General features: G+C 30.4%; 2 protein-coding genes across 4 annotated transcripts in view; one reads left to right on the plus strand and one right to left on the minus strand.

Moving 5' to 3' along the window:
- Window positions 1-2690: 2690 nt before the first annotated feature.
- LOC146533235 (E3 ubiquitin ligase Rnf121) lies at window positions 2691-9251 on the minus strand. 2 transcript variants are annotated; one of them, XM_085195882.1, is made up of 8 exons: window positions 9068-9251; window positions 8866-8900; window positions 7932-8073; window positions 7113-7267; window positions 6250-6478; window positions 5762-5864; window positions 5496-5628; window positions 2691-4930 (listed from the first exon to the last, which is right to left on the minus strand). In XM_085195882.1, exons 1-8 carry the CDS (start codon window positions 9098-9100, stop codon window positions 4810-4812), a joined length of 951 nt encoding a protein of 316 aa, XP_085052008.1. In that variant the 5' UTR covers window positions 9101-9251; the 3' UTR covers window positions 2691-4809. The 2 variants fall into 2 exon arrangements, with proteins under 2 accessions (XP_085052008.1, XP_085052009.1); XM_085195883.1 differs by lacking the exons at window positions 8866-8900; window positions 9068-9251 and adding an exon at window positions 8347-8426 and having other exon boundaries at window positions 3140-4930.
- Window positions 9252-9770: 519 nt separating this feature from the next.
- The window catches only part of crm (cramped chromatin regulator), a 47947-nt gene continuing 46973 nt past the window's right edge, over window positions 9771-10744 (plus strand). For both annotated transcript variants that reach the window (XM_085196281.1, XM_085196282.1), the window contains exons 1-2: window positions 9771-9927; window positions 10386-10480. In XM_085196281.1, the coding sequence (XP_085052407.1) occupies window positions 9915-9927; window positions 10386-10480 (108 nt within the window). In that variant the 5' untranslated portion in view covers window positions 9771-9914. The remainder of the gene's footprint in view (window positions 9928-10385; window positions 10481-10744) is intronic.

The raw sequence follows: 10744 nt of genomic DNA on the forward strand, positions 1-10744 counted from the left end.
TTATTAATCACAAGACTGAAAATAACTATGACTCATTTGTTTTATATTAATTTTACTTACTTTAGCAATCGAACTTACTATTATCAGCTACAATTTACACCTATACAAATAACGACAGTATACAGGAATAAAAATATCTTAAGTTACAAAATCATATTGTTTTATTAAAAGATTATTAACTTTTTTATTAATAATTTATATAACGATAATTAATAAAGTGAAAATAACTCTTTATTGTTTTTTTTTTCATATGGATACGTCAAGAATCAAATCAATAATAATAAATAAGCAAAATAAACAATGTTTATTATATTTAGATATCTTATAAATTAATATATATAATCTTAAATATGTAACATAAATGTGTAAAAATTTGTTAACAATTTATATGAAGTCAGAGCATACACAATCTGTAGACTACATAAATAATTTAAATTACATGTTCTTATTTTTGGGCTGCCAAAAACATATTGTAATATTTTTTCCTTTTTTTTTGTCCAACTTAACACATAGTAACTAATTAAGCCATACATAAGAAAATGTTTAGTTATTAGTCGTGTAGTAGTGTAGTATATTAGTCTGTGTTTGTCTAATATGAGATTTTATTAAAAAAGTAACAATCAAATTCGTATTGTCCTTAGAAATTGCATTTTATAAGTAGATACTATGCAAATATATTTTTTTAGTTTTTCTTTCAAAGTTGCAAAATGTTACAAATATTTTTCGTTGTGTGGAATTTGAACCTGTGATATACTTTTATCTATATAAGGTAAGTGACGGTAACTTCGTGATAGTACGTGGTTTCGTGAGTTTTGCTTCTGGCAAAAATAATAAGCAATTTAAGTATTATTTACGGAAACTATATATTGGTATATAATCTTTATACTTTCAACTGTCTAAAAACTAAGTAACAATATTTTAATGATAAAATTGAGCGTATAGCGACATTTTAAACGCAGAGTTGGCTACAAACTGCATTGTAACGTGTCTGCGATGCTTGCGACCGTAAGACTAGGGTAAGAATTTCTTAAGGTTGTAGAAAGACAAAAGTAAGTTATTCGAATAAAACATTGAATATATGCTTTTTTGTATTCTATAATTAAACATTTTATTGAAAAAAAAAATAGATGGAAGCATAAAATTCTTTTAAAATTGCAATAAATCGATTCACGAAATAGCAGACATTTTATTTATCAAGTGTCCGCTATTTCGTGTTACTACCGAATTAGGGAAATCTTAGATACTTTTTAATAAATTTATATTTATGTTATAACTAAGATAATTTAAATTTAAAGCTTAAAATCAGTTACTGTATTTATTAAAGTTTCTCGTGATCGAAATTCGGTATATGTTTTGTCCACTTAAATTTCTATATTACTATTTTAAAGGTAACCTGAATTGGTAATTTTAAGCTAAATTCGTATAGGTACTGCCAATGTAATTTTATTTTTTAATCAACCTTTATAATTTATTTTTGTGTATTTTATCGAATATACGTAGTTGTTAATGATTACTTTACATAATGTAAAAAATACTGAATAAACAGAACTGCGGAAGTTACTAAAATCAGTAACACGAAATAAGATCCCCTACATTTCATTATTTTCTCTAACTTCGTGACAAATAAATCTACGTAAAATCAGCACATTGACTTCTTTGTCTTTGTTAATAGTGTTTATCTTAGTCTTGTTATAAGTCTAAATAAAGATCTTTTTATTTTTTCAAGAATTTTTCAGGAATATAATATATACCTACTAAACACAAAACGCCGTACAAACTGGTTGCGAAAATATATAGTTCTATAAACTGGCATACCTAGCTTCAAAAAAATTAAGTTGAATTTTGAGTTTTTTTATATATTTTTTATAAAAAAAATATATAAACGTTCAAAAATGTAGTTTTTTTAAAACTGAGCTTATATAATTTGTAAATTATAAAAGTTGGGGCTACTCGTGGCGCAGAAGTACAAAGTGTGACTGTAAAACCGACTGGTTGTGGGTTCGATCCCCACTCCAGGAGATGAAAATAGGAATAGTATAGAAAATAGAAAATATTTATTTAAATTTATATTTCAGGCAAAGCACGGCGTTGAGTTGTGCCACTTAACATGCTTTGACTCCGGAATTCCGCAGAAAGTGGGGAACGGAGTGTTTTAAAAACACTAGGTTCCTACCTATCTACATACCTACCTATCTACCTACCTATCTACCTACCTACCTATATACCTACCTACCTACCTAGGCCTATCCTGCTGTGTGCGGGATACAGCGTGAAGATGATTTAATTTGATTTGATTTTTTTTATGAAAGTTTTAATGTCGTTAAGCTGATCTACCTTTTTTTTTTATTTACAAATTCTTTACAATCCAAACCAATAAAGGTGTTAATTTTTTTTATTATAAAACCTCACTCGCGAGGTAAAAACTTTTGACCCGAAATAGGGGACACAAACTCACGAAGTTAGAAACAGAGCTAAATTTTATCACGAAGTAGGGTTCAAATTAGAGGTCCACAAATAAATTAATATAAAAATTAAGGTTAAGTTAAACCGCATAATTCACACATTAAATTACTGCCAAAAGACCCACTTTGATCACACTAAAATTTGCAAATTCATATAACCTTTAATAATGTATTTACAATAGTTTAAAGTTATGAGAGCCTTAAACTGCCGAACTCCCGTACATTTACCTTATATAAAAGGACTTGTCCTCACTGACTGAGGTAAGACGCGCGCACAGCCGTAACTGCTGATGGTAGAAACGTGAAATTTGGACAAATGTTTACTTTCGTAATCTGGACATCCACTAAGAAGGGATTTTGAAAAATTTTAACCCTAAAGGGGTGAAATAGGGGTTCAAAGTTTGTATGGAAAAAAAATTAAATCGGCACCGATATTTATAAAATTAGAAATTTAGATTTTTAAAAGTATTTAATTGAACACGTGTTTCGTCGTTTTCTAGAATTCTCCCCCTAAGGGTGCAAATAAGGGGTTGGAAGTTTGTATGGAAAAATCTTTAAATCACCACAGATTTTTATAAAATTTGAAATTTAGACTCTTAAAAATATTTCTTTGAACACATGTTTCATGGGTTATTAGAGTTCCCCCTAAATACGCAAGCGAAGCTGCGCGCGTCCGCTAGTATATTATATAACGTAGAACATAGTCATTTTATAATCTAAAAAATACAGGCAAGATATTAAAGTTTTCTCGTTTCATTTAAGCAACAAATAAAATAAATACCATAAATTACATGAAAATTGAATATATGACAGATACTTTGTGTTTTAATTATGTATATTTTAAAGATTTTACTATTTATTACTTTTACACAGAAAAAAAAAGGGCGTTATTATTTCATGACATCTGCGATTGTTAATTTACGTAAAATATTAATTTGGGAATAAGATACTGGAGAGAAAATCTTACCTATTTTCTATAGCTTCTTATGACTGTAATTCTATATCTTATCAATTTTAAATTAAGTATTGAAATAAATAGATACATTTTTAAGGTAAAATCATCATGTCCTTCTACCAGTTATGATTTGTTTAATTATAATTATAATATAATTACATAAATTGTTATAATATAAATGAAGTCACATAATATCATTATGAAATTTACCTATAATTCATTCACCTCACTTTACAATACTAACTTTCGCTAGTAACGAATGCTGGCCAGCACTATCTCGACACACTCACGAGCATGACGTCACGGAAGGATGAAGATGCTGAGGATATGAGGTGTAAGGCAATCTGATCGAATACATAACACATTCATTCAAGGTGATCTTGGGGTCTGTGATGTAGTGGATAAGCTCCAAGAGCGTCGGCTATGCTATGCCACATGTGCCTTGCTATCTCTGGAATAAGACCTCAGAATGAAGCGCTAGTTGGATTCCATGATGTAGGACATGACATCCTCGGCAAACGTTAAAGACCGTGCAAAATGGCACGTTGCATGTGCAGGTTGTGCCGAAAGGCAGACCCTGACAAACACCAGGATTAATGCCAGAAGGAAGATGTTACAATACTAACTTTTACATATTAAATAAAATATAAATAAATCTAATCTAAGCTATTTATATGTGTCATTACAAAACACTATTATACTTTATATACAAAAAATAGTTTTGTAATATATAGTATAACTTCTTAAATAATTAGGGGCTATCCATAAATGACGAAGTAAATGACACTTTATTATGATTAAAATTATTATTATCGTATTAGGGATAATTATATCAGGAGGTCTGTGGTAATCGTAGATTTTTCATATTTTTTTCATATTAAAAAAATGAAAACAAATTACGACCTGGTATGACAACACATATTCATATAAAGGTCTCTTCATCCCATGTCACAAACAATGCGAAACTTTGTCGACCCCCTTCACCCCTTTTGAACGTGTGACGTAATTTATGAATGGCCCCTTTCTTCAGTTTGATTGAACTGATATCATTTAATCTTATCTTATGTAAGTTATGTATTATACAGTACAATTAACGAGTCTTGGCCCTAAATTAGGCTGTCTGTACTTTTATGCATTGCACACTTTCACTGGGGAAGAGAATTATTAATTTAAAAGAATCCTAAAATCAAATCTGCGCAGCCAATAACTTTAGCGCATCCACGACTCGTCAACCCTACTGTAAGTACTGTCCTACTGTCCTATTAAAATACAAAAAGATTATATACAAACAAGCAGTTTTAAAATAACATCTCACATACTTTCTTCTAATGAATCAGTTTCATTAAACTGATAAAGTTTAAAGTTATCTGACCCTTTCGGGTCAGTTGTGCCCTATTCAAGTCCGAAAAGCCAGTTTATGCCTTGCGCCAGGAAGAGTACTAGCGGCTGCCAGGCCACCACCCATCGTATCCAGTCCAGTAACTGTCCATACAAAATGTGTGGTCTGTCCCATCTGGTATATTTGTTAAGGAAATGTTAATGTTATTTTTATTAAGATTAACAATTATCTAAATTATATTAATTTATAATTTTAAGATGAATAATTAAAACTCGTGGTCACAAGCGTGTGATTATAAATGCGACGGTTGTTGGTTCGATTCCCATTCGGGGGAATGAAATATTTAATATTTTCAATTTCTGGCACTGGTAAAGCGCGGCTTTGGGTTTCGCCACTCGCACACAACGCTTTAAGAATTCAGCGTTAAGTGGGGAAAGGAAACTTTAAGTTTATCTAGATACATATCTAGATGTAAATTTTATGTTTATATTTTCTTTATTTCGTATGCATAATTTATAAACATAAAAAGTGAATGTTTCTTTTCAACCTTACCTGACATCCACACCACCTATACACACGAAAATAAAAACAGAAAAACGCAGACTACATTCAATCAATATTTTAAAAGTATTGCTCCATGCTTAGGAAAAAATATGTATTACATAAACATATTTTGTACGTTTTCTAAATAAGTATTATCCACCTAAAATATTATTTACTTTAAATTTTAAAAGGATACGGATTAGTGAACATGAATTTCAAGTCGACTTTCTCCTTGCAGTATGGGCAGCTCTGTTTCTTTCCTACGATACACCAGCCACGGATGCAAAACTCATGAAAAACATGGCCGCATGTTAGTTTGTAGGTGTTTTCTGAAAATTTAAATATTTATCTAGTATATTTTGTATACTCGCTAGTTTCTACAAGGAATTCCTTGAAAAATTTTTTTAGCTTCACCTGTATCCTGCATATAGCAAGATAATATTTAAAACTGTTTTTACTAACCTAATACTCCCTCCTCATTAACATCCACCAGTAGTTTGTTACCGCAGACGGCACACACATTGCTCTCTAGGTGTCTTGTCGGCATACCTTCCTTTGTGTAATACTGGAATATTAAATTAAGACTAATATTAAACTAATTGTATTATGAAACTAATATTTTGTATTACGTAATTTTTTTATGGTATAAATATTTTCTCCCTTCATGTGCAAATAACACTCTCAAAAATGAAGACATTATAAAAAATTAATACCTCTTTTTATAGAATTTTCACTATATTGTCTTTGAAACTAAGATTTAATCTTACTTTCAGGAGTTACTCATAAATCAAAATCAATATCAAAATATTATTTATTGTAGTAACTTGAAGTGGTTGTAATGTACAAACACTTTTAAATTGTTAAGTTACATAAAATGGAAGGAGGAGGAGGAAGCTAGCATGCATGCTAGCACAGTACACAGTACAGTCAAAGAACTGTATCCCACTCACCCCTATAGAAGCTGCCATTTTATCCGTACAATATTCAGCGACATCTCTACCAAGGACTCCAAAATAAAGACCGTAGAATAAACATAGAAGTCCTACATCCATCCACACTTGGGGCTGATGGTTGAAGATTGAGTTGACATTCATGAAGGTCAACATCATGACTATGTAGCCAAAAACACCGATGTAGCAACTCAGTTTGTATATTAGGTAGAACCATTTATATACCAATCTGTGAAAAAAATGGATAATTAATATTATAAAGCTGGAGTTAGTTTGGTTTAACACAGTAATCTGCCGGCATCTGTATTTCCTGTGACATACAATGTGTGTGTTTCCTGTGACATACAGTGTATGTTTCCTGTGACCATACAGTGTGTGTTTCCTGTGACATACAGTGTCTGTGACTTCAAAGATAGAGTGAATAAATATCTTCTAGGCAAGCGTGCACCACCGTACATCACGTCAACGGTGCGGACTTGATGCGGTCAAACGCAAGCCTATTCCATATAAAAAAAAAACTACTAAATAAATTTAAAAACATTTTTTTGTATTACGTAGAGAGGTGTTTATCGAGGATAGCTAGTTTATATTATATCACATGCAATATTCAGACCCTACACCTGGTTCCTGCGATCAGCCTTATCTCAAGCACTTAGAATGACACATGACACACATATATCATAGACAACTCTGAGTTCAACACAAGGGCAAAGCCACAAGTGAAAGCTACTCTATTAATATGACGTTTTTACATTACTAAATCAGTGATTGCATGTAGAAACTACATTTTGGCGTGTACGCGGATACTCTAAAAAACTTTAACCCGAAAATTAACATACATAAATCAATACATTTATAATTACCTTGGTGTAGTAACAGACATGGGCTTGTGTGTAGACTTCCATATCACTAAAGCAGTCAAAATAGTGAATATTGTCCAAACAACTAAAAACCTTGTCCAATGATTGTGTATACTCATCAGAAGTGGTATTGACCACATGGCAATCATTGTAAATAGCTGGAAATATACAGAATTGAAGCGTCAGTGCTCCTTTTACGGGAACAGCATATAGGCTACAATATTTCTAACCCATACCTAAAGAAATTAATCAAGATACCTCAACAGTTTAGATATAGGATTTTTTTTTCAATTCACGATGTATATCCATACCTATATTTCGTATGACAGTTACACATAGATACCAATAACGTAAACACTTACTACAAAAAAATCTACTAAATATTTTTTTAAATTGTATTAGTCTTTTATAGAGTAAAAACTGTAGTTTCATTTAAAGTGGTGCCAACAAGAACACTCTGTATATGTAACAATTAATATAATATTTTATCTTAAATTTTTCTTAGCTTCCTACATACAACAGATTTGGCAGAGTGAATGCATTAAGACACTCCATTTTCTGCCGAATTTGTGTGTTGAGTGGAGTGAAGGAATTCAATGCCACACTTTGCCTCGACACCAGAGTGAAGAAATGAAAATATAATTTACATAAATATTTCACTTCGTCAAGTGAGGATTGAACCTACAATCCGACACATTTATAGTCACAAACTTTTGCCCACAAAAACTTGCAGATTTTGTTGAAACGTTTTTTAACTATGCTGTTGCTATAATATTATAAATCTGAAACTAATTTTGATATAAAATAGTAAGCTGAACTCACAGCATAAGATCTGTAATGTATCTTCTTCCATTCTGATATAATGATCTGTGCTACAACTAGTGTCACTATCAATACTAACACCATTGTCATGTGCATAGAGTCATGGCCGCGGTGCTTCTCATGTAACTTCTGATGATCATATCTGTGAATTAAATGTATATTCATATTATAATTTGCATTTTAAATTACATATGTTATGTTATTAGGCCATTGCATGTTGAATGCTGGAACACTTTACTTTGTTACCAAAGCTAAGAAATAAAAACTGTTCTTTCTCTTGAGTGAGAATAGCACACACAACCATCACATTTACAGTCAGATGCTGTGCAGCTGCACCACAATGGACTCATATACATGTTATAACTTATATAAGTTATAAAAACATTTGAAACAAATTTTATAATCTTTTACTTACACATATCATAAATGTCTATATAACTATAAATAAAATTATTAATTGAATAACACTTATACACATTAATTTCAAATAAAATGACTCACTAGTGGTATAACATTGTCCAAAGATAAGATGTTTTATATTACACATTAGTTTACTAGTGAGTAAGACTTTCTTCATATAATCTTAGGGTTGTTGATGCAGAGGCACAGTAACAAATTATGAGCAAAATGGAAGTGGGTTTAAATTTGAAAGGGGGGGATAGAATTATTTTACTCTCCATCCTCTAGGGACAATAAATAAAGTGTGTTTTATTGCTGCATACACTCCAAAACATTTCATTAATACGAGGATTTTTTAAAAACGCATTAAAATTAAGTGTTATTAAGTAAATTTCGTTATAAATAATACATATTAACTAAAACATATAAAAGAATTTGGAAACCCAACAATTGTTTAAAATATCTGTTTTGCATTTTGCTAAATTCAACATTTTGGTAAAACAAATAAAAAAAAATACAATAAAGCAATATTCACCTTAATTTCTCTTCAGGTGACATTTCTTCATATGTCTGCAAAATAAGTTTTTTTATATCATTTATATATTACTTTAATTATCGAAACTTTATTAAAATTTCCGCCATAAAGACTATTATGCAATATTAGTTACAAACAATTATTTATTTATTTCAATAATATAATGATATATGTAAGATAAATAAAACACGTAAAACTATACCTTGTTTCCCTCAACCGGCCGGTGGAGATCCATCGTGTCTTATATAAATACACTTTCTATTATATATTATATCCTTATAAACTTGTAAAGGTGCTTAAATCTAACTTTTTATTTACATAATCTAATTAAAAACTATACCAATAAGGTTATCGCAAACATTAAACGATTTATAGATTTTAAGGTGCCGTTACCAAGTTATGTCAAGTTGACATCTGCTATTCGCGTTTAGTAATAGATTAGATATTTTTAACATTTTTTATAGTGTAATGCCACACTAATATTTTTAGGTTTTAATAAAACCATTAAAACCTTTAACGTTGTGAGATTTGAACTCTCACCTGTGGACATATTTGAAGGGTATACAACAATTTGGAGGTATAAATTCAAACTTTTATTCATTTTATTTTTTTAAAATGCATTTGAAACGGATTTAACTGATTGATTGGTCAATTTATTATACAAGATATTAGCGAGCGGAATTGATAATGACACAAAATTATTTAATTAACTTTATTAATGTATTGAAATAATTATGTATTCTAGGACCATAAATGTCTAGGAGTAAATGTTCTGTTCTGTTCTGTTCTTTCTATTATGGCGTTACGAGCGTGCCAGTTGAGCACAAAATCACTTCGCCAGTGTCACGTTGAATGGAGAACTCACAAAAGAGGTTGTACGGGAGTAAATGTGTTCTGTGTCTAGAACTAGGCTTGACAGTTGACAGTTGACAGTGATAGATACTTAGTGTATTATTTGATCAGTACAAATATTAAATATTTTTACTACTTTTATGATAACCACTATAATTTGTATTTATAATGGAGTTAAAAACGAATATTAAATATAGATGCCAAATAAAGGTATATATTTGTTAACATGTTGTGTTGTTGTTGTTATTATAGCTTTATTTATAAACAGTGAATCCAATATAACTTTGTAACTAATATAATTATGAATTATAATCTACTTGTAAACAACGTCTTCATTTTCTTTAAGTAACAATTGCCCGATGTATGCTCAGTATAGTATTTAAATCTAGTTATAATATCTCCGCTCTATAGTAAAAGAAAATTACAATCACATTTCTATTACGACACTTTTTTATCCTAACAGTAATGTAATAAAAGTATAGTTGTATTGAGGCCTTCTTGGCATAACTTCTGACTGTAAATGTAACGGTTACGGGTACGATTCCCACTCGAGGAAATTATTTTTAATTCTCGCTCGATAAATCGCGGCCTTAAGTACCGCCACTCAACACACTTGGGCTGTACGAAGAAAATAAAATGCATTCCTAATTTACTATATTTTCATGCAGATGCTCAAGTGCCACATGTAGACCAAAAATTGCCAGCTAATACACAAAAAAGTTGCCATGCTGAATTGAATACAAACATATCAAGAGTAAATAAGGTATGTTCAATGGGTTTTAAAAAAATTAAAAGTATAACCAAATTCCCTTTGCCTTCCTTGCTATATGCTGGATACATTGCAAAGCTAAAAAAACCTGTGTATAATTATAGTAAAAATTACAGTCTAACTGTAAATGTGATGGTTGTGCATTCAATCAGTACATGTGGGAGTGTACTATTTTAATTTTTCTAATTCTAGTAAAAGGAAATAATTTATAAAGAAGAAATTGCTATGAGGCTTTGCCAGTTCATCATATGCTATCAA

This window comes from Heliconius melpomene, chromosome 13 (genome assembly GCF_056956725.1).
Source record: "Heliconius melpomene rosina isolate 202511_hmr_F chromosome 13, ASM5695672v1, whole genome shotgun sequence".
Classification (NCBI taxonomy): domain Eukaryota; kingdom Metazoa; phylum Arthropoda; class Insecta; order Lepidoptera; family Nymphalidae; genus Heliconius; species Heliconius melpomene.

What these genes read in the sequence shown, in the direction of transcription:
- LOC146533235 (XM_085195882.1), bottom strand. Translation starts at nt 9,100, where the DNA reads ATGGATCTCCACCGGCCGGTTGAGGGAAACAAG. An exon ending in TACATTACAGATCTTATGCT is followed by an intron (nt 7,268 to 7,931) that starts GTGAGTTCAGCT and finishes GTATATTTCCAG; the next exon opens with CTATTTACAATGATTGCCAT. An exon ending in AAATGGCAGCTTCTATAGGG is followed by an intron (nt 5,865 to 6,249) that starts GTGAGTGGGATA and finishes TTAATATTCCAG; the next exon opens with TATTACACAAAGGAAGGTAT.